General features: G+C 35.7%; 1 protein-coding gene across 3 annotated transcripts in view; it reads left to right on the top strand.

Annotated features, from left to right (window-relative positions):
• Positions 1–25,193, top strand: part of LOC150085771 (small G protein signaling modulator 1-like) — a 744,108-nt gene that overhangs the window by 20,954 nt on the left and 697,961 nt on the right. For all 3 annotated transcript variants that reach the window (XM_090374245.1, XM_090374244.1, XM_090374243.1), the window contains exon 3: positions 5,457–5,532. In XM_090374245.1, the coding sequence (XP_090230371.1) occupies positions 5,457–5,532 (76 nt within the window). The remainder of the gene's footprint in view (positions 1–5,456; positions 5,533–25,193) is intronic.

The raw sequence follows: 25,193 nt of genomic DNA, 5'->3' as shown, positions 1-25,193 counted from the left end.
TAATCCTGTCACCCCTCCACTCCTGCTTGTCCTTCCTGTATACTTTGTAGTCCCCATATTCAAATTCAGCATTACTTCTGAGTGACACCATGTCTCTGCTATCCCTAGAATGTGTACATTTGATGTCTGAGTGAGCACTTCAAATTCATCAAGTTTATTTACAATGCTCTTAGCATTAGTGAACATGCAAGTATATATGCGCATTTAACCCCAGGGGCTCACATCTGGTGAGTATGGGCTTGGCACACCCAGGGTCCTGAGCTGGATATCATCATTCTTCTCTTTCTTGGTGACTCCCTTCTACTTCTCTCTCTCTCTCTCTCTCGGGGTGGTTCAGAAAATTTTTTTTGGCTGGTGCAGCATAAGCCTCAGGCTTCCTTGTATCATATGGCTAATAATAATAATGTTCTTTCTCTTAGTTACCCTTACACAGCCCATGTATTCACTTGTTACAAGATGACCTACATCAGGGTCTGGAATCCCCAAACCTTGCTTTCCAGGCTGCTGCATATTCCAGTGGAAGCAGTGCAACAATCACTTTTGCCTCTGCTTACGACTCTGGCTACTCTATTAGCATTAGCATTAGTAGAGGCATATAATGCAAGAAAGCAAGCTTATACAGCATCAGCCAAAGGAAAAAAAAAAAAAAAAAAAAACTCTTCCCATTTTACCCATCCATTCACTCCAAAAGTTTGTCCAGTTCTTCATTGAATTTATTTAAGCTATCAATGTTTGCAACGGCAGATGGAAGTTTGTTCCAGCAATCTACCACCTGCTGGCTAAAGGCAAATTTGCACACATCTGTTTTCAATTTGAGTTTATGTCCCCTTAGGTTTGTAATCTGAGCAAGAGCAAAAATCCCATGAGCATTAAGCCTATTTAAACCATTCAAGGTCTTGTACTCCTCAATCAGATCACCATACAGGTGTGTAGTTTCCAGATGCTGCTGTTTGTTTGTTATTTGGTTTTTAGGAGCATTAGTAACTAAGGCCATATTGCTCTGGGATATGCGGTGGTCATTCCCTGACCTTTCCACATCCTCCGTATTTGGTGGTAACGGGCTCGAACCCCGGTCTAATCAAGAAGCGTGTGCTACGCACTGCTGCTCCTTCCCACCTGGCTACGGAGGTGCCATTCCAGATGCTGCAATATGTAGAATTTAAGCATGTAAGAGCACCACATTGTTCTCCTCACCAATCTTATTGCTCTTCTCTGTACTCATTCTAGCAACTCTGTATCCTTCCTAAAATGAGGCTGCCAGACCTGTGCACAGTACTGAAGGTGTAGCCTGATTATCTCATTGCCTTATACAAAGGGATAAGGCAATGAGATAAGCCTCCTTATCCCTGCTAGCAAAATTCCTATATATCATTGACACGGTGAGCCACGAATGCTCTGCAGGTCCTGGTGGGGTTCCTTCCATTGGACCTGGAGGTTACCCGATGTGGACCTATGTATTTGCTATCTAAAGGAACACCAACCACCATTAATGGATCTGCAATCGCTGTCACCAACAATAGGAAAAATGAGAAGCAAAGAATTGTAGACAACCTGGCAAAATAGATGAATGGAAACAGACAAAGGGGCAATAACAAAAAAATTATCCCACAAATCACCAAACTATATCTCAAGGCCCCTGCAATGCTTTACTCGGGCCTAAATACAGCCTTTATTCTTACGGGCCACAGGCTTTTCAAGGCTAAACTAAAGGCAATCAGTGAATGGGAAACATGGCAACACATCATGCATGAGTGTGAGCTATATGAAGACCTCAGAAGCCTATTAATCACGAGAATCAAATTTATACCTAGCAACCAGGAACAGTCTCCTGGACATGCTAAGAGCCGTACAAATTAACGGCTCTTAGCCGTTAGCGCAATACTTTTTTCCAGAAGGAAAATAAAAATAGCCCTTCACCAAGGTAGACCAAACTGAAGAAAGCAGCGACTGACAACCCATGGGACTATGATAAACTGAGGAAAATAAACAACCAGACAGCACTGGACTGGGTCAAATGCTGGTATAAACTGAACAAAGAAAATCCATACTGATTGAGATAAAAATTGACAACAGTTCTTATACATTGCACGACTTCTAAATCGTCAGGCAGCTAGATCACTACTATGTCACAACATATATGACCAATGATCACGGATGGGACCATGTCCCAGGAAATATAATACACTGAACTGACCCTACGACATAAGGAGACAACAAGGTAGTAACTACAAACCCTGGACGGAACTCTGTCCCGAGTATGACAGCATATCTGGACCTTGGATACGTGACAACATATATGAAAAACAACTTTTATAAATTTTTCTGGGTATGTATTACTAAACTTTGTTCTTAACAACCATATTGAAATTTCTTTGTTGTGAATTCAATTCCAGCCCTAAATTATGCTTAAGGAACTCGGGCATAATTTGGGTAAATGCTGATTTATTTCAAGAATGGTTTCCAAATTGTGCCAGCTGTGGAAAACTTTTAAAGCTGAAAAACGCTAGATTTCAAAGTTTTATTACTATTGGATGTGCCTTGCCATCCAACAGATTTAAGCCCTCAAAAATGTCATGGTAATGTTCTAATTCAGGCATTATATCTACCTTTAAAACTCATTACATCAAAAAATTGTTATAATGGATTTTGGAAAAAAATTGATTCAGAGTCTATTGAAGTGATGGAGGCATGGAAACATTTCTCAGTTGTGGAATGTATCGGAATCATAGCTTTATCCCTCAAAGAAGTAAAACCGTGCATGTTGGATAAATGTAAGGTCAGAGTCGGTTCATTCAAGAAATATGGTCAAATTGGTGCTATTGTAGAACTTGCTAACTAGGTAGGAGGAGGAGGAGAATGTTTTGATGTACTACTGAAGATGTTCAAGGATTACTGGTAGAAAAAGAGGCTGGCAAAATGGATTTGGTGGAAATGGCATCAGAGGGAAACAAAATGAAATCAGAGGAAGATAGTGCAGATAAATTCTGAATTTCCATTTACACTAAAAAGCATGTGGGAAGGCATAAACTCAGCCAAGAAATTATTATCTTATTTTTTGAATGCAGATCCTTTGATTGAAAAAACACAAAGTTCAAAAGGGAGCTTCAAAAATGTTTGGTTCCATACCATGCAATTTACAAAGATCTGTCAACCAAAAGCAAACAATCGCAGAATACTGATTTTTTAAAGAGAGCAGAAGATAACACGAAATCTAGATGCTGCAAGAAGAAAGTTCAGAAGGTGATATTCTGCAACAGACAAAACATTCTCTTTTGATTATACTTAGCAGCTGAAGAGGAAGAAAATTAAATGAACGTATATTATCTGACATATATATATATATATATATATATCACAGTTTGTAAGACGTTTTTCAGTTATTACTATTTTTAATTAAAAAGTAAGTTCCCAATAGTTATAAAAAAGATGTATTTTTGTTAGCCTTTGGAACATATCCCCCCCCCCTTTTTGTACTAGTTCTTATTCCCGTATAACGTGTTTTTGCAATACACAAGATTTTATAGGCCCATAACTACAGTGTCATAAGAGGTACTTAGATTTCAGGAAAGCTTTTGATACTGTTGCACGTGGAAGACTAATGTACAAATTGGAACAGTATGGCATTGAGGGCTAGTTGCTACAATGCATAAAAGGGTAGTTGAGTGGGAGAAGACAGAGTGATAATCAATGGACACTGCTCTTCGTGAACTAATGTTATTAATAGAGTTCTCCAGGTTGGTTGTTGGACCCATGGTTGTTTTCTGTATTTTTCAGTAATATTTAAGAAGGTATATCAGGCTTAATGTCCAAGTTTGCAGATGATACAAAGGTTGACAGGGTTGTTAATGACAGTATACTACTTCAACAAGACCTAGAAAAGTTGGGCAGATGAACTGAGAATTCGCAACTGAAGTTTAACCTTGACAAATACAAAGTACTGCATATGGGTAGAAGTAACCCCAGAGAAATGTACCAACTGTGTGGTACTGAGCAGTGCAGACCGGCTGCCAGAACAGGTCATCAGGTTTTGTCAATAGTATACAGGAATTTTGCTATTAGGGATAAGGAGGTAATTATTCCTTTGTATTAGGCAGTGGTCAGGCCACACATACAGGTGTGGAGGCCTCATTTTAAGAAGGATGTGGAATTGTTAGAACGAGCCAGAGAAGGGCAACAAGGTTGGTGAAGGGAACGAACTGGGGTCCTCTTACCAAGAAAGGCTTAAGTTCTGCAAATTGTAGCATCTGAAGACTAGGCACCTGTGAGGTGATCTGATTGAGGGGTGTATGGCCTTGAATGGGTTGTGCAGGCTCAACCCATTCAAGCCTGATGGGATTCTTCCTCTTGCTCAGATTACGATTCTGAGGAGGCATAAATTCGAATTGAGGAAAGACAGTTGTAGAATAGATTGTGCGGAAATTTGCCTTTAGACAGTGGGTAGTTGATTGCTGGAACAAATTTTCATCTGTCATTGTGGAAGTTAATAGCTTAAATAAATTCAAGGAAGAACTGGACAACCTTTTAGAGCGAATGGATGTGTGAAATGGGGATTTTTTTTTCGGCTGATACTGAGAAGCTTGCCCTCTTGCATCATATGCCTCTTCTAATTCTAATGCTAACAACAGTAATGATACATGAAAAACCATGAAACAACCTCATATAAATAAAATTTATTTCATGTTTTATTATTTTTCTTTATTTATTTTTATTTACTAATCTTGGAAAACATATGTATCTACTCTCCAAGAGGTTACTTTGTTTGTTTTTCCACCTATTTTTTATGCACTGGATACTGGCTTACATTTTGGGGAGACATGGTATTAGTTATTAGTGATGTTTTGTAATTATAGTTATATTTTCTTCTTTTAACCTCTTCTGTAGTGATTTAACTGAATTTGTTGAGGTCAGGTCCTGAGCAGTGTACTTTCTTCTAGTAGAGGCTGTGTAGTAAGATATTTTTCTGAAATTTTGAAAATATATAAAAAGGAAAAATTTGTACATTTAGTGCTTTTAAATATTAATTTGTTCGTATTTTGTTTAATATCAGAGAGAGATTATTTCAAAAATCAAATCGGAATTAAGAAATAAATGTAAAAAAAACCCCTCATTACTTCTTTCCACGATGTATTTCTATCTCCTTTCTCTGTATCACCTTGTTCTAATTCATACACTTCTGGACTTGAATTCCAGAAAGTTTCGGCTTAGAATTGGACAACAATGGCTTATAGATGCTATCTCCTTCTCCTCCAACTCCAGTTTAAAAATCTTTCTTTCCACCATCTTGTTATATAAATTTCTACAAATGAAATATGTGTCTACTCCTGAAAGGGTTAGTTATCCCCTCCCCACCCATTTTTCTGCTGTGGAATAATAGATTCTATTTTGTGGGGGGCAAGTAATTAATTACTGGCGATGTTTTCTTATCATAGTTTTGTTTTATATTCATTGAATTTTAGGTTAAGCAAATAATGGAAGAAGCTGTAACAAGAAAATTTGTACATGAAGAGAGTAGCAGTATAACATCTTTATGTGGTAAGGTTATTCTGCATCTTTTATTGCCTAGGGAAATTGAACTTAGTTTGGTTGTATAATAGAGTCCTTTTTCTATAAAATTGTCTTGACACATGGCCACATTCTGTCTTTTTAATTAAGTTACTTTTGATACAGGCATAATGTGGTCTGTTGTGTTTTATTGTGTTCCTCTTCCTCACGTAATCTGTATGCTTCTTTTGTCCCATTCAGTCCTGTTTAGCAAGGTGGAAATGGTGAGTCACCCAATAGATGATCCTTGAAAATAGAATTCCTGTATTAAGCATTGATCAAAGATTAAAATATCTGCAAGTTTTCTTCCCTTCCTAAATATTGTCAAACTTTTATTGCAGTAGTTCCTGAATTGTTTGTTGTCGTTTTCATGTACCAATTGCATGCGAGAACGTGGCTGCAACTTGCGATCATCTTTGCGACTGTTTGGCCTTTTGCATGAAGATAGGCATTGATACTGACAAGCACTAACACTGTTTATATTTTCAGGTTTCATGTTTTTCTTTTCCTACTAGTTCAGTAAATAGCTACAGTCTTAGTTGTTTTGAAAGATTTATTATTGTTTTGCATAATAAAGATAGGGAAAGCAAAACTTCTCCAGATGGCACTAAATTGTGGGAAATGTGATATTTAATTTCATATTTTATGCACTATTGAAATGTGCAAAATTTGAAATAAACCTGAAATAGGAATTAACTAAATAGTATTGAATATAACTGATATTAGATATTAAATCAAAATTAATGCCAGTAGCATGGTTGATTAATCAACAGGGAGGGAGAAGGAAAGGTGAGACTAAAAATTGTAGCAGAAAATCTCCAAATAATTTAGAAAATCCAATTCAAAATAATAAGTCAATTTTAAAATTTAGAGCCAATTACCTAAGAATTTAGCGGCACCTCCCCTCGTAAGGTGCCAGTTCCGAATTACGTGAAATATCACAAATAGAGACTACAATAGAATAAAATAAAACCAAAATAACAAAAATAGACTGACCATTATGCCCCATATCAATGGAGAACCACAAGGCCAATAATGGTCAGGGAATCACTGCATTTCAATCGCTAGACAAATCGCAGCAAAGGCAAACCGATCGAAGGACCAGTCCACCACCCGATTGAACCACCAATGCAGAGGATTTGAATAGCGGTGGTCCTTATGCAGCAAAAAATAAAAATTGTTTTGAATATATATATATATTTCTCTTATTATGTACATAAATAATTATTAAAAATTATATATATATATATATATATATATATATATATATATATATATTAGTCAATTTTATTTAATGGTATCTATCTGTATGGAATTAGGTGTATAAGGACCAAACTAACAAGTTAGTAAAAGTAAACTATCTTTAGCCTGAAAGGCCTATATAAAATTATATTAATGAAATTGGAAATAAAATTAAAATATAAAAATGATGATGAACAAAGAAAATAAAATAAAAAATGATAATAAACAATGAAAATTGTAAATAAAATTCTCTCACTTGGTTATTGGTCTGCTACTTCTTCGGGGGCTTTGAGCAGACCGATAGCCAGAATAAATGAATGTCTCATACCTATCCGTTTCTGTTGTCCCCATTACAGTCTTGCCGGATTTTAATTTTTAGGTAATTGTATAGAAATTAAATGGGAAGTGCTAATAAATGAGAAAAGATAATGTGTTAAATTAAAATTTTGTAAAATATGTGTTAAATTTAAATTTTGTAAAAATAGTGTCAGAATCAGCAAACTGGGATAGGCGACACAAAGCCCAACGGGCATGTTCAGATTAAATGAGAATGGGTTCTTACATCCTTCTTGTTCTGTGGTGGTCAGACTGAAAAGGAATCAATTCCCACCTACTGATTGTTTTATGTGTTGATTAAATGATGCTGTGCAGCCACGCTTTTCATTGACTATGGCATGATGGTGAAATTGCTGTAGGCAGTTTGCCCTATGTCAATGCAAATGTTCTGATAGCCTTGAGGGGGTTTATATTTGAGTTAGTGGGGAGGGGGCAGTTTGCCTCTGATAGCAGAAGGAACCTATATAAATGAAATGATGTTTATACAAGTATGTTAATGAAAAATTGTGTTAATGTAAATATATAGGAAATGCTATCCCCTTCAAAAAGGCCGGTGTAGCTTTTCTAAGGCATAGCGACCCATGTATATCCGAGGGGATAGCTACACACACACACACACACACACACACACACACACACACACACACACACACACACACACACTGGTGTTCAAAGAAAGTGCATCACCTAGGAATTTCACATTTCTAACCCTTTTTTGCGATTGTATATTACATTAATGACTAGCATCACAAAAAGAAATATAAACAAAAGATGTTTATTAATAATTAAGGAAAAACTAAGTAATTTTTGACAGGTGCTCTCAAAATATTCCAAAATGAGCATTTGCAACCTTTATACAACAGTTTTGGTAAACACAACAATTATGGCTGAAATGTTATCAGAAGCCCTCAATTTGCTTCAGTTTATCATTTTAAATGGAAAACAAAATGAAAAGTTCACCAGGTGCAAACTAAAACTAAAGCACACTGTCAAGGCATTGACAAGATCAATTTCTGAAGATAATCAACTGATAGTTTGTAGTTCCAAACATGAATTATGGCTTCCTGAAGTTCACGAAGGGTCTTTGGTTTCTTTTTGGCAACTGCAGATTCCACATGATGCCAACAGTTCTCTATAGGATTCATGTCTGGGCTGTTTCCTGGCCAGCTAAGAATTGTAATGGACTGTTCTTCCAACCATTTTTTTCACTGTAACAAATGTAAATACGTTTCTGTTGAACCTCTAATGCAGAAATTAAGCTAAAGTAACTACAGAGTGCCTACTTGCACTTTTTGCCCAACGACAAGGAGCAGAGTCGCCCTGAAAGATGCAGTTATTTGGCAGGTTGAAATGGTCTCTAATGGTTGGCAGCAATTTGCCTTCCAGTATAGCCAGGTATCCATTGGCATTTACGGAACCTTTTATAAACTGCAGGTGACCTACTCAGCGATACGAAATGCAACCCCATCTCATTTGGTTGGTAGGGAATTTCACTGTAGACACCATATAGTCTGGATGGTATTCTTCACCAATTCTACAGTGAATCATTTGTCTCCCATCAGAGTTATGCAGGTTGTATTTCTTCTCATCTGAGAAAATTGGCGCCTCCATAGCCAGGTGGGCAGGAGCAGCAGCAGTGCGTAGCACACGCTTCTTGATTAGATCGGGGTTCGAGCCCGTGACCACCAAATACGGAGGATGCGGAAAGGTCAGGGAATGACCACCGCATATCCTCGGAGCAATATGGCCTTAGCTGCTAATGCTCCTAAAAAAACCAAATAACAATAACATCCAAAAAAATAACTGACTTCCACTACTCGGGGGTCCATTTGACATGCTCCTTACACCAAATTAATTTTTCATTTTTTGTGTGAGGAGGGGCTTCTTAGGACAATGGGCTACAAGTCCATTTTTGAAGAGGCGTCTTCAGACTGTTATTGAACTTGCTACCACTCCTGTATGTTCTTTGCATTCTCTTTTCAGCTCAGGCTAAGAAGCTTTACAATTTTTAAGGCGTAAGCACTTCAAAACGCAGTCCTATTTTGGCATAGAGACTCGTATGCATCCAGTTCGTTTTTCTCTATCAGCAGAACCAGTATTCTTGAGTTTGGAAAGAAATCTACTCACCGTCAACTGATTACAAGACACTCTATAAGCAATATGACGGGAAGAACATCCTTCCTCATGTAAAGCAACAATAGCACTCTTTCTTTGTGGCATCAACTGCGCATAACTCTCCATCCTGACACAAGTAAGGAATGACTGCAACTCTTGCAGAATGTGCTTATATAGCTGAAAGTAACAGCTGATGCAATATTATGTTATCACCTACGCGGGTCAATCTTATCTGATGCAATCTGTAAGAAATATTGCTATATACTTGGACAGCAGTTACAATTTTAAGGGGTGATGCACTTTCTTTGAATGCACACATGCATGTGTAGACATATGTTATCTGTGTAAGTAATTTGTATGAAATCACTCGCCTATCTTGCGACTGGCTACATAGATAGAGCTAGTAAGTTTATATTTATTTTATGTAAATGCTATAAAATATAATTAAAGTCATTGTCTGGCTGTTAAGCTAATTGGAGGTGAAGTTGAGAAGGTAATTAGATAAAAATAGACACTCCTGCCGTCGTCTATTTCTATCCTAATTACCTTCCTATCTTCGCCTCCCATTAGCTTAACAGCCAGACAATGAATTTTAATTATATTATATAGCATTTACATTAAAAAAATAAAATAAATAAATATATATATACACACACCAGGTGGTTATGAAAAAGTTTCACTATTCAGGAGACCCTAGTGTCAAAATGGTTAGAGAAAGCGCTGTGAAAATCAGTGGGTATGGGGAAGCGATTTGTAGAAGAAAAAAAAATTAGTTCCAATTTCCACCACTGGGGAAGAAATTGGCTCTGTAAACATGAAATGAAATGCTTAACTTAGGATTAGATTTTTATATCAGAACTTAGAAATCTACAGATATTGTTCTTTGTGCCTTCCTTCACTTGATATGACATTCTGAAAACTGAGGACTGCATGTAACACAGTTTCATGTAGCATCTTATTGGGGATGTTGACTGCATGCTATTTAATGCTTACTTTCAAATCGACAAGCATCTGTGTGCTGCCAAAGTGAACTCTGTCTTTTTGGTATCCCCATAGCCAGAAATCACAGGGATTGAGATCTTTTGATCGGGCTGGCCAGAACTATGGAAAGTCTCTAGAAATTATGCAATCATTTCCGAATGTTGAATGGAGCAGGTCCTTCACTTGTCGACCAATGTGGGGAGGGGCACTATCTTGCATGAACACTGCAGTCTCTAAGCATTGTCTTTCTTGCAGAGCAGGAATAATGTGATCTCTTAGAAGAGTGGAGTACCTAGAGCAAAGTTTCCGGCATCCCCCACCCCCTTCCCCATATTTCTCCTTCAACCCATGCATGATATTAAGTACTATAGGTTTTGATACCTTTCGTGTTTGGGGTTATCGTAAAAAAAAAAAAAAAAAAAAAAAAAAAAATGCACTAGTTACCATACACTTTACAGGACCATGATGTGTAGACTTCATAGAAAAATGGTCCGATTATAAACTCTGCTCTGAATCCACACCATACTGTAATGTATGGACTTTATAGTGGTCTTTCATGCACAGCAGATGGACGAGAAGTTCCCCATATTCGATAGTTCTGTGCATTTACAGCCCCGCGAAGAGTAAAATGAGCCTCATCAGACCACAATATCATTCAAGCCCACATATTGTCAAGTTCCATACGAGCCAGAAATCTTAGTGCAATGACCAAGGAAAGTTCAAGTCTCTTGACACACCTTTGGCACTACTGACTGGTAGTGTTTTGCATTCTGACCTGGACGCCATTGCAACCACCACTTCATCTACTACCTCTGTTCTGATACGTGGTCATGCTTGGAATTACAACTAACTACCCAGTCGCTTCAAATTTCTTTATTAGTTTTCGAAGCTGCACTGACATCAAAAGCCCTTTACACAAACCTTTAAGTTTCTGATATTCGTGTAGTGCTGCATTAGCATTACTATTATTCTGGTAGAACAGTTTTACTAAAAGACCATGTTCATTTTTTGTAAGAGCCATAATGGTTATTGACGGTGCCGTTGGCCTTTATGCTTTTATCTAACAGGATGTCATTGGCATAAGCAGCGTGTCTTGAAGTAAATGACAACTTTTACATAAGTACAGCACCATTTTCTCCTGGTGGCAGAAATTTTAACTAATTTTTTTTTCTTCTGCAAATTGCTTCCTCATACCCTAAATGACATACCCACCGATTTTCATAGTGCTAACTGTAACCGTTTATATATATATATATATATATATATAGACAGTCCATACCGGTTATTTGGGACACATCGGGACTAGTGCATTTTGGCCCGTTTAAGCGGCTGCCCAAGTTATCAGACGTTTCACGTAAATAGTTAAAAATACAATGTATAATCCCCCCCCTTTACAATTGGTTCACTGCACAATCAAATCACGTTACGAGGAACTCACCATAGTAAAGTATCATTCACTATACGATGTGTAGTAAGCGCCAGTCATTGTGATCACGTTTGTGAATTGAATTTTAATTCTATTAAACAGTGATTCTAATTTTAAAAAAAATAGGAGGAATATTAACCACAGGCTATAAAAGTAAAGATATATTAAGCACAAATTTACCCTTTATTACCTTACCAATTAAAAAATTAAATGATACATGAAAATCGGAAGAATATACGTGATAATCGGAATAATTAATACATACTGTAATATGTACATACGAACTAGTTGACATTTCTATTCACTGACATTTTTGGTCGGGGGTTAAAATTTAAAACAGTAAAAAGATAAGCATTCAATAACAAAGAACACGGCACACACAAATTGCAAGTAACACAGATACGTGCAAGTGAGAACGGAGTAACAAATTAAGAAGCTTTAAAAATAGCAATGAAGAGAAGATTCTGAAAATTAATTTTTTTATATGATTGAAGATTTCATGGAAGTGTAAACACATTTCACCATAATAACCCACAGAATTCCAGCTGTCGGTATTATCGCAAATTCAGTAAGATCGAGTTTACTGTCCGTTTATGATAGATTGCACTAACAGAAAAGTCCAATAAACAGGTGACTGCTAATTGTTTTTATTGCTTTATGGTTGTGACCTCCAGAATTTTGACCGAACCACGTGGTACCGTCGGAGACAATCGTAGAGTAATCTCCAGTGCTGCGCTCTCCTACCCCGATTAAACGGCATTTTGTCCCAATTAAGCGAAGTAAGCCCTGGCTATTTTCTCAATTGATTTCTGTTTTTTTAAGATTTGCCCCGATTAACCGGTGGCCCAAATAACCGGAATCCACTGTATATATAATTAATAAAAATAGGTTGTAGTGAAAGTCTTAAAAAATATGAAAAAATAACGATACAGTAAAATCTTGTTAATACAAACTCGGTTTATCCAAAATACTCCTTTATATGAAGTACCCCTGCAAAAGGATAAGGATTTCTATGTAATTATATTCATTTATTACAAAATTCAGTTGATATGTATTATGAACTTTGAACCCTTGAGGAATTTGTCTCACTCCTTTCTGAAAAACATCACGTTAAATTAACAAAAGAATAAAAAACATTTTTCTAAGTTGGTTATATATACTCCCTCGCTCTCCACTTGATTAAGGTCAGTTGCCATTGTTATGCCACTTCAAAGAATCTTTTGCTATAGTATACATTAATCTATTTTTTTGCCATTTTATCTGAGCTGATGTCTTTTTTGGAACTTCTCTTTAAATTAATTTAAAGTTTTGTTTATATTAAATCTCATCTAGTAGTGTTATATTTACAAAACGTAGACTGATGGAGTTGAGCCTGGAAATTGAACTGAAATTTATACAGGAGGCTGATATAATTGAACGGACATTGCAAAGGAATACATCCCTTTACACCTACAATGTTGAAAAACTGAAAAAAACTTGAACTGTGTGACACTGAAGCAGCAATAAAAAAAAAAAAAACAGGAAATGAATTCCTGGTTCAAAACACGAGGAGTTTGAAACAAAACATTTTGAGTGGTACCAAAAAATGCATGCATCTAATTTGCCAATATTGGCAAATTAGATGGCTCAGCAAGATGGAATCAGCAACTTTAAATCCAAAGATTTAAATACAGGAATAACTTGGTTTCACGAAATGTTTGCAGTGAATCTGGAATAGTCGACAAGGAAAAGGTTACAGACTGGTTGTGTTTTGTATGGTCCATTCTTGAAAAATATGAGGCAAAGGATATTTTTAATCTTGATGAGACAGGTTTATTTTATAATTTTCTGCCAAACAAAGCATTCGCTGTTTGAGAAGAGTATTGTCATGGTGGAAAATGAAGTAAACAAAAATTCACTATTCTGTTATGCTGCAATTCAAATGGCAATGCAAAACTATGCCCACTGGTGATTGATAAGTTTTCCAAGCCAAGATGTTTTAAAGAAGTTAACCAACTTCCCTGTGATCATGTGGCCAATGGAAGGGCCTGGCTTACTGTCAAAATTTTTCAGTCTTGGTTATCAAAAGTGGACATAAGAATGGTTTCAGAAAAAAGGAACATCTTGATGATTCTAGATCATTATACAGTACATTCTGCTGAGACACTTAAGTTGACAAATATATGGCTGTTGTTTGTAACCTCCCATTACCATCTGTAGCCGAGTGGTCAGGAGTGGCAGTGCAATAGCACACGCTTTTTGAGTAGACCGGGGATCAAGCCCCTGACTGCTAAATATGGTCGATCTGCCAACCTGAACTGGACCAGCTTGGTAGATCATGGTCCATTTCCCTTAACATGAATTGTTGAGGAGGCTTCTATCCTGCAGTGGGTGATAATGGCTGCAGTTTACCTCTTTTTTTTTTTTTTTTTTTTTTTTTTTTGCCACCAATTTTATGCAGACACTGGATCAAGGCATTATTTATAACCACAAGGGTGCATATAGAGCCTGCTTAACAAGCTACTTGATCCTCAACAAAGGAGGGAGAAAACAAGTTACAGCTAAATTGGATTGTCTTGGATGCTATCTGTAATCTTGTTATTGCTTGGGACAGTATTGCATCAAGTGTAATAATCAACTGCTTCAGAAAGAGTGGCTTTGGGGAGAATATCATTGAAAAACATGGTCCAGCAGATAAATGTGATAGCAACATTGAGGAATGGGGAATTTGAAGTAGCTATGGATTTTGTTTGCGAATTTGAAGAGTTTGTGAAGGTACATGTAGTTTCTACTACAGCAATGCAACACCAGAAGAGCTGCTCAGCACCAAGCAAAATAATGTTTTTGGATTTTTGGATGTTTTTTGGATGCTATGGATTTTGTTTGCGAATTTGAAGAGTTTGTGAAGGTACATGTAGCTTCTACTACAGCAATGCAACACCAGCGAAAGTGAAGAAACACACACACACACACACACTACCATCTAAAAAAGATGCCCAAAATGCATTGAACATAATTAGAGAATGTGTTGGCCTGCAGTAACGTTGATAAAGAAACAACTGTTGCATTTTATAATGTCTGTGCTGTAGTTAAAAATGCATATAGGACTAAAACGGTGCAAACAACATTGAATTCTTTCTTTAAATTAAATTTAAATTTATAAAAAATTTAATGGGTTGTATGTCTCCTTTTATATTAACATTAATTCTTTTACTGTGATACTAAAATATTCTAAATATCAAAATATATACTGTACAATATTTTCATTTCTGTTAATTGCTTTTCTTTAGTTAATCTTACAAATAAATAAAATCTTTAAAAAGTGTGTCAATCCTACTGTATTTTAGACAAGGCTTTTGTTTTTATTATTTTTTATTTTATTAATTTCAATTAATTAATTTTTATTTATTTTTGATATTATTATTATTATTCTTAAATAAATAGTATGTGCCAAAAAGTAATAATAATAATAAAGGTAAAATTGACACTTTTTTTGGGAATTTATTACAAAATGTGAAAATTTAGGTCCCTTTGTATTAACCCGATTCTACTGAAATATATTAGAATGGAATATGGAACCAGGACACTACTAGTAATAGTAAGATGCCCAGCAACCATAATGAAATATAGCAAAATAGATTAGATAAGTGTTATGGATAGGGGTGCTGATCTGACAGGTGCAGCAACAATGGAAAAAATTAAAAGAGCCTAAAAAATAAAACCATCTTATGCTTTTATTTTTCTTTTTTCTTGTTTTATTTTTGTTTTATTTTTTATTTTCCTATATACTTCTATGTGACTCTTTAAACTTTTCTTTTAAAGAGTTACATTGAAAACCCATTTATATATATATATATATATATAATTAGTATTAATATTAAATTAAGTAAGTATAACTGTATGCGAAAGTTACACAAGGTGCCTGAAAGTTACACAAGGTACACACATAAAAAGAAGAGTAATAGATTAGTGAAAGGTTGAAAGAATGTTAATATCCTAGAGGTTATGATGAATTAAGAAAATTATGTACTGAATTGCCAAGCGAATATAAAGTGGGGGAACTGTAAAGTGAAATTAGTACAACAAAATATTAATAAAATGCAAATCAAAATAAAATGAAAATAGTATAGCTGTCATCAGATATGGGGGGAAAACAATTTTAGTAAAGGTTCTAATATAGGTAATTCAAAAAATGCTTGATCTGATGTCAGCAGAAATATATATTGATACACGAAAAGAATGTTAATATCCTAAAAGTTATGATGAATTAAGAAAATTACGGGCTAAATCACTAAGCCAATAGGTTAGAGAACTGTAAAGAAAAATTAGTACAGCAAAATATCAATTAAACAAAAATAAGAATAAAAATAGAAAGTGGTACAGCTGTCATCAGGTATGGAGGGGACATATTTAGGTAATGGTCGAATATAGTAAGGCAAAAGTGCCTGATCTGATGTCAGCTGCAACAAATATTGATACATGATCAGGTATTTCATCAGTGAACTACACCTGACCATGTATCAGTAACTGTGTTTCTGTACTTGTCTATAGTAGTAGAAGAAAAGTGAATGGACAAAAAACAACGAAAATGAAATTAGCACTTTCTAATACTGTATGGACAAGGTAGTTCCAATGCAGTGTAATTTATTAAAGTAAAAATAAGAATCAAGTTAGAATAAATCTGGTTAATATAAATATGTAGACTTTAGTGTAGGATTTACATGTATGTATATATACATACATGTATATATTGTTATTTGGTTTTTAGGAGCATTAGCAACTAAGGCCATATTGCTCCAGGGATATGCGGTGGTCATTCCCAGACCTTTCTGCATCCTCCGTATTTGGTGATCATGGGCTTCAACCCCGGTCTAATCAAGAAGCGTGTGCTATGCACTGCCGCTCCTGCCCACCTGGCTATGGAGGCGCCGTATGTATGTATACATACATACATGTATACATAAACACACACATACAATGTGTGTTTACAAATATCTGTATACGTACATGTGTTTATCTATTGTAGATACTATTAGTTGCTTTTATTTTCAGGTTTATTTCAAATTTCTAACACTTTCCAGTGTATGTGATTTGAAACTAAGTACATGCTTCCCTCAGTGTAGTGGCGATCTTGAGAGAATATTGGATTTCATTTCCCCCTTTACTATGTGAAAACAATGATGATTTTTTTCAAAAACAAGTAGAGTAAAGGCTGTAGATGATTATTGAACTAGTTCAAGAAAAAAACAAGTAACCTCAAACTAAACAAACACAGTTCGATACTTATCCAATTTCATAGTGTAGTAGATATGTGAAAGGTAAAAGAATAGTGTAGTAGATACATAGTGTAGTAACAAGTATTTTCAGGTTTATTTCAAATTTTGAACACTTCCCAATGCATGTGATTTGAAACTAAGTACATGCTTCCCTCAGTGTAGTGGCGGATCTTGAGAGAATGTTGGATTTCATTTTTCCCTTCTTTACTATGAGAAAACAATAATAAATTTTTCAAAAACAAGTAGAGTAAAGACTGTAGATGATTATTGAACTAGTTCAAGAAAAAAACAAGTAACCTCAAACTAAACAAACACAGCATCGATGCTTATCCAATTTCATTTCGCTCTTCAGGCAACAAGTCAAATATAGTTGCAAAGATGGGGGCAGGTTCCATGCACCAAAAAAAAAAGCACTTCAGAAACTATTGTATTAAAAGTTTGACTGTATTTAAGAAGGTTAAACTTATTTCAGATTTTTAATCATTGATTAACAGTTAATGCAGGAAATGTTATTTTTGAGGGTCACCTTTCAGGTGACTGCCACCACTGGGTTAATATCCTGATGATAAATGATATTAGCCCAGGCTAATATCTGGGTTAATATCATTTAAACTCTTACAAGTTTGGAAGAAAGAGAGAGAGGAAAACAACACCCAAAATTCAAGTTAATAATAATCTCTGCCCCCCCCCCCCCCCAATGATTTCATGTAAAAGCTTTAGTTCCTAATTAAACAAGTTAGATAATATATTGCATATGTTACATTCTAGTCTTGTTTGGTTTTTTTTTAAATTGAATGAAGTTTTTCTTTTTCTGTGATTAAAAGTGAAAAGTAAATATAATTATCTCCTTATCAGTTAATTCTTAAGGTTATAACTTAATAGAACTTCATAAAATCCATAGTTTTACATTCTCTAAACATAACCATTGTTTATGTTTAATTACAACATTGTTTAATTATAATGTTTGTTACTCTTCTCTGATACACCCTTTTTATATATACTTATTTTATAGTGTGTGTGTGTGTGTGTGTGTGTGTGTGTGTGTGTGTGTGTGTGTGTGTGTGAACTGCCTAAAAATTCTTCCATGATTCTTATTGCAGGCTTGTGTTTTTGCTTTTAAATTGTATTTACCCCTGCATAACATATAGAATGCCATTCACTGAATATTATTTTCATTTGCTGGAAGTCTTCAGCTGTGAGCAAGTTGCACTGTTGAATGATTGGAATATCATCATATCCATTTTACTTTCAGTTACTGGAGAGTTTCTTTGGGCCGAAAGTTCTTGAATGGAAAATGTAGTAGTACCTCTTTATAATAGACTTTACAAATTCAAAAGTCATAATTTCAAAAAAAAAAAAAACAAGCAACAGTGTTTTCACATTTGACTAAACATGTGTTTTTTTTTTTTTTTTGTTTTTTTTTGTTTGCATAGAGCAATTTTGATTTTCACTTGGAGGAAAGAAATTTCTTTCATTGTGTTTATGGCCATGTATCATTACGTCAAATAAAATAACAAGTTCATATTGTATGCATTCCTGAATATGTTTTCCCCTGCATTCTACGGTATCATTATCATAACAATACATTTGATAAAACTTTATTCTATTTCCACCCTTTTTTCAGTTACTTGCGTATTTCTTGGTGGCAACCTTTTCGTTGTCATTCAACAGTTCCGGAACAAATTTAATTGACACGTAATACACGCAAAGATTTTCACTCAAAATTGCAAAAATCATGCTCCAGAGAGGGGGGGGGATTACTATTTTGTAAGCAATTCAGTGGATGGTTACCTGCAGATCAAAATGAATATTTTTCTGCATTGGAGTAAACTATTCCATTACCACTCGAAACTTTTGTATCATCTGAAAACTTTAACATCGAGCCTGACAGATCTTAATCAATATCATTAATAAATATAGAAAACAAAAGGGCACGCACTGAACCCTGCTGGACTGCACTAGTAATAGTAATAATTTTATTTGCAATATAGTGCAAGAAATCAACAGGCTTTGGCTGCACCGGAAAAAAAATAACCAAGTAGAGAAGAAAACAAATTATATGCTTCTCTCCACATAGTTAAATATCCAATTGACCTTTGAAATTATTCAAACTGTCAGTCTCAAATATCTGCAAAGGCAACTTGTTCCAGCAATCAACTTGCTGGCTAAAAGAAAACTTTATACAATCTAATCTAAACCTCAAGCCCTGTAATTTGAATTTATGATCCCTAGTTATGGAATTCTTTATAACAGTGGGATTCATTTTACTAATCACTTTCAGTGCCTTATAATCCTCAATTAGGTCACCTCTGAGGTACCTAGTTGCTAAGGTCTCAGCCCATATAATCGAAGTCTTTCCTCATATGGTTGTCCTTCTGCCAATCTCACCATTCAAATTGCACTTCTTTGGACCCTTTCAAGAAGGCCAATGTCTTTTTTTTCGAATAAGGTCTCCATACTTGAACACAATATTCCAAATGCAGTCTTACAATTGCCTTTCACAGTGGGTTATGATCTCCCTGTCTCTACAGAGTAGCGTTCAATAAATCATCGATAGGACACCATGGGCTTTCCTGGATGCCTATTTACACTGTTCAAAAAACTTCATATCTGCCCATATTGTAACTCCCAGATCCCTTTCCTCCTCCACTGTTTTTAATTTGGGGAGCCTCCGTAGCCTGGTGGGCAGGAACAGTGTGCGTAGCACACGCTTCTTGATTAGACTGGAGTTAGAGCCCATGACCACCAAATACGGAGGATGCGGAAAGGTCAGGGAATGACCACCGCATATCCCCAGAGCAATATGGCCTTAGTTGCTAATGCTCCTAAAAACCAAACAAACTGTTTTTAATTTAATCCCACCAAGTATATAATTGATTTGCTATTCCCCAAGTGTAAGACCTTGCATTTAGCAGCATTAAAACATAGTTGCCATCTCTCTGACCATCTTTGAAGTGTGTTCAAGTCATCATGAAGGAGTACTGCTAGTCTCTGATCATTTACTATATAAAATGAGTGAATTCAAACTGCTGGTTTGCTGGTTAGGACAAGTAATGCTGACATTATAGTACTTACAGAAACATGGTGCCACCGGAGATAGGGGATGATGAGTTTCAGTACAGTATGTATAATGTATTTAGGAAGGATAGGGAAGCTTGAAGGGGTGGTGGGGGCCATGCTTCTTATCAAAAGCAGCCTGAGAAGGATGAAAGCTTTCCCAGATTCAGACATTTCACATGCTAGTATAGAATCTGTATGGTGTGAGGTAGTTGGAAGCAAAGGTATAATGAGAGTGGGAGTAATTTACAGCCCAGGTGATTGTGCAGATTATGATGAGAGCCTCTATGTGCAAATGGAATGGGCAAGTAAGCATCAGTGTCTTATTATGGGTGATTTTAATTTGCCTCTACTTGATTGGGGCAAATGGGAAGGAAATTCTATATGGGGGAAAAAATTTTAAATCAACTAGATGATTATTATTTGTAACAACATATCAGGGGAAGTACTAGGGAAAAGAATATTCTAGACCTCATCATCACCCATGAACCAGATGACATAATAGAGCTGACAGTACAGGAACCAGTAGCAGGAAGTGATCACGAAGTTCTACGGTGGACAATGAGGAGAGAGGTAGCAATAGCTAAAGGCAAAGGAATAGATTATAATTTCAAGAAAGGAAATTATGGCAGCTTAAGATGCTACATGGCCTCTATTAGCTGGGTAGATATCTCACAGAGAGCAAATACAGTTGATTTGTGGTATACCTTTAAAACATTAAAACTTGAATGCTTATATACCATTAAAAAAATACTCCATGAGGAAGATTCCAAGTTGGATGAATAAGGAAGTTTCCAGATTACTTGAGAAGAAAAAGACTGCATGGAAAAGTTACAGAGCAATAAAAAGTACTGAAGCCTACAGCTACAAATTGATCTGTAACAATAGTACAGAAAAGGTTAGGCTAGCAAAGAGTGGGGATAAGGAATTCTTCACATATATAAATGCAAAGAAAAGAAGGAAAACCAGATTGGACCCTTATGTAATACGTGGGATAGTATTAGATACCCCAGCTGAAGTTGCATATTAATTGAACAGTTACTTTGCATCGATATTTACAGAAGAAAACCCTTTATGTTAATGATAAATTATGGGAGTGAAGTTGAAAAAAATGTAATTAATGATGTTGAAATTTCGCATGTTTATTTAATGAAAAAACTTTTGAGCCTACAGGCCAGTAAGGTTCCTTGGGTTGATGGCATATATACCCTATAATCTTAAGGAAGGCAGCAAGTGAGTGCATTGAACCATTGAGGCTAATTATAAGAGCATCACTGGACTTGGGAGTAATTCCATTGGTTTGGTATGGGGAGGGTTCTAAGAGTGAAGTGGGAAATTATCGGCCAGTTAGTCTAACTTCAGTAGTAGTAGTAGGGAAAATCATGGAGATTATGATCAATGGTGGATTCAGGATCATTTAGATAGAAATGAAATTCTGCATGGTTTTGTAAAGGGAAAATCATGTTTAACTAATCTGGTTAGCTATTTTGACAGGGTCATTCAAGAGCTGGACTTTGACATTAATTTAAACATTGTTTATTTCGGATTTCAGCAAAGCATTTGACTCAGTCCTACATGAATGGTTACTTTATAAGCTGGAACAGGTTGGAATCACAGGGAAAATCCATAGATGGATAGCTGAATGTCTTCAGGGCAGGAGGCAGAGGGTCGTGATAAGTGGTTATTCCTCAGTTTGGGTTGATGTAAGAAGTGGTGTTCCCCAAGGGTCAGTATTAGGACCACTGTTGTTTTTGATTTTCATAATGACATTGAAGGGATAGAGTGCATGATTCTAAATTTGCAGATAATGTAAAGATTGGTAGAGTAGTGATCACTGCCTAGCAGAACTTCTTCAGAGTTACCTAGATAGACTTCAGGGATGGTCAGAAAAATGTCAGCTATGCTTTAATCCTGCAAAGTATAAGGTATTGCACCAGGGGAATAGTAACCCCAAAATAACTTGTACATATGGTGGAGTTGAACTAAAGCCAGTACTAGAGGAAAAGGATGTGGGTTTTACAATGCGGTCTTCAGACATGAAGTTCTCTGAGCATTGTAGACAGGTTGCAAGGAAGGCCAATGATGTCCTATCGATGATTTATCTCACAATTACTAGTAGAGATAAGGACATTATAATCCAGTTATATAAGACTATTGTTAGACTACACTTGGAATACTGTGTTCAAGTGTGGAGACTGCACCTAAAAAAAGATATTGTGCTTCTTGAAAGGGTCCAAAGATGGGTAACTCGTCTGGTGAGATCAGCAAAAGGACATCCATACGAAGAAAGACTTTGAATATGTGGATGGCAGAGCTTGGAAATGAGGCACGTTAGTGGAGACTTGATTGAGGTGTTTAAGCCTCTGAGAGGCATAAGTAAAATGAATGAGGATGAAATTTTCAGTTATAAATGATTCCAGAACTAGGGGCCATAATTTCAAGTTACAGGGGGAGATGTTTAGACTGGATTGCAGTAAGTTTTATTTTAGCCTGTTAGTTATAAATTACTGGAATAAGTTACCTACTTGAGTGGTAGAGGTTGACTGTTGGGGTAAATTCAAAGGTCAGCTGGATAATTACCTATTGGAGGAAGGCATAGGTTGTCTATTTCCTTTTCTCTTATTAATTACACTGGTCAACAAGGTTTTGCTAACATGGGTGAAAGAAAGCATTTTTTGTTAATTTTTGTGCTGATTACGAATATGACAGTAAAAAAAATTTCTATCATATAACTTTTTTTTTTTTTTAGAATAATGCAAAAACAGTTTAAAAAAATATAAAATAGCTAGTAGGTATTTGAAGGTATGCTATAATCCTTATTATGTGGTAACACTTTTGGGCCCTACTATATTTCTGCCGGCCAGCCCCCTCTGTGAAAGACAACTCGTTTACAAGCTGTCTTTAGCCCTTAAATGTACGTTTTTGGGGTTAGTTTTGATTTTTAAGATCTTGTGGTAGGTTTTGACATTTTAAAGTTCTGTTTTGGGCTTGTAAAAACTCATGAAATGGAGCAAAAATGCTGTGCGTGCATTAATTCGCCAAACAGTTTTTGCTATGTTTTTGGATAATTTACAGTGAAGTTGCAACATCAATCAATCACAAACAAGATGAAACAAGCTTATTTTTATTTTGGTTGTCACATGGGTGATCAGGATAAAAGGTGGGTACTGAATGTGTGCTGTATAACATGATATGTAAATCTGACTGAATGGATGAAGGGAAGGGGAACAATTCTAAAATGCCTTTTGCTGTTCCAATGATCTGTCAAGAACCAACAAGTCACCTCGAAGATTGTTATTTCTGCCTCTCAAATACCAAGAGGTTTTCAAGGAAAAATAGAGTTAAAATAAAATACCACAACCTTCCATCTGCAATAAGACCAGTGCCACACACACACACACACACACACACACACACACCGGAACTCGTTATTCCTCCACCTAGTTGTGAAGAAATCACTCTTCTGGAAGAAGAGCAAGAGTCACTAGAGCCCATTCCTGGCCCCTCAATGCCTGCCGATCCTAGTTACAATCCTGAAAATAACAAAACACCACACTTAATTGAGCAATGTGAACTTAATGATTTGGTTAGGGATTTAAATCTTTCAAAGAAACAGGTTGAGCTATTAGGATCTAGCTTATAATAGTTGCAATAGTGGAATTTGCTGGCAAAAACCTCAAGGATTTCTGTGTTTAAAAACTTAACTTAAGAGTTTGCAGGTTATTATCAATTGGAAATTTCTCTTTATGTCTGCAAAGATGTAAGCGGATTGATGGATGAACTAGGGTTTGAACACAATCCTGAAGAATTTAGGTTATTCATTGATTCTTCTAAACTCAGTTTAAAAGCAGTTTTGCTGCAGAATGGTAATATCAAACTGTTGGTCCCAGTAGCTCATTTAGTGGCTATGAAAGAAACCTATGATAGCATGTCATACTATTAAATGCCTTAAACTATAAGAAATACTGTTGGGAAAATCTGTGGTGATTTAAAAGTAATCACTGATTGAACTACAGGGTGGTTTTGCTAAGTATTGTTGTTTCCTGTGTTTATGGAATAGTTGAGCAGTAGGACATCATTATATTGTGAAGGAATAACCCATCAGAGAAGAATTATGTTCCTGGGAAACTCAACATCAAATGCACGCATATAGTGAAACCATTTTTTTCTCCTGCCTTTGCACTTTAAGTTGGGTCTCATGAAAAATTTTGTGAAAGGCTCTGGACAAAAATAGTGGAGGTTTCAAATACTTAAAAGCCAGTTTCCAAAAATTAGTGATGCAAAGTTGAAGGAGGGTATATTCATAGGCCCACGAATTAGATGGCTTTTAAAGGATAATCTTTGAAACTAAACTTAATGCCACTGAATTAGCTGTGTGGAAATCCTTCAGAGCTAGTGTTGGTGGGTTTTTAGGGAATAAAAAAGTAAAGAACAATAAAAAGTTGATAGAAGAATTGTTCCATAACTATCGCAAGTTAGGATGCCAAATGTTGCTGAAGATGCACTTCCTACATTCGCACCTGGACTTTTTTCAGACAACTTAGAATCTGTCAATGGTGGCGAGCAGGGGGGAATGATTCCACCAAGATATCCATACTATGGAGCAGAGGTACCAAGGAAGATGGGATCCAGCAATGATGGGCGACTATTGCTTTTCTGATAAGGGAGGGCCATTCTGCTCATAAGAGGAAAAAATAACTGTAAGTAGTAAGATTTCCTATTTTTGCATTCACTTTTGTGGGTTAATTGCTTGCTTAAGCTAAATAGGTGTTTATAAAGTTTAAATATGTTATTTTTTATCCATTTGGAATGCTTACTGGTTGTCATTTCTATTTCAAGCAATTAATTTACAAGAAAAGTTGGTTGTCATTACTGGTTGTCATTTCTATTTCAAGCAGTTAATTTACAAGAGAAGTAGTCAAATACATTTAGATAAATAAAAATTCACAATTTTTGGAAAAAAGGAGCACGAAGCCATAACATGAAAACATGATGTGCTACAAACTTTCTACTCTCATTTCTGTTTTCAGCACATGTGATTTAGTCAAAATCAGTCTATTTCATTCATGTTATTGAAAAAAAGATTTTAAAGATTTTAAAAACAACATTTTGGAATTCAAAAGTACATCACCAAGGGTGTCAAGACTAATGCTCAAGATTTCTAAGAGGTACAAGCTAAAGATTATAATGATTTATGCACCAACATCGAGCCATGATGATGAAGAGGTTGAAGAAATGTA

This window comes from Mastigoproctus giganteus, chromosome 5, assembly GCF_048544385.1.
Source record: "Mastigoproctus giganteus isolate SK-2022 chromosome 5, ASM4854438v1, whole genome shotgun sequence".
Taxonomy (NCBI): Eukaryota; Metazoa; Arthropoda; class Arachnida; order Uropygi; family Thelyphonidae; genus Mastigoproctus; species Mastigoproctus giganteus.
This window is presented reverse-complemented; position numbering and strand designations above follow the sequence as displayed.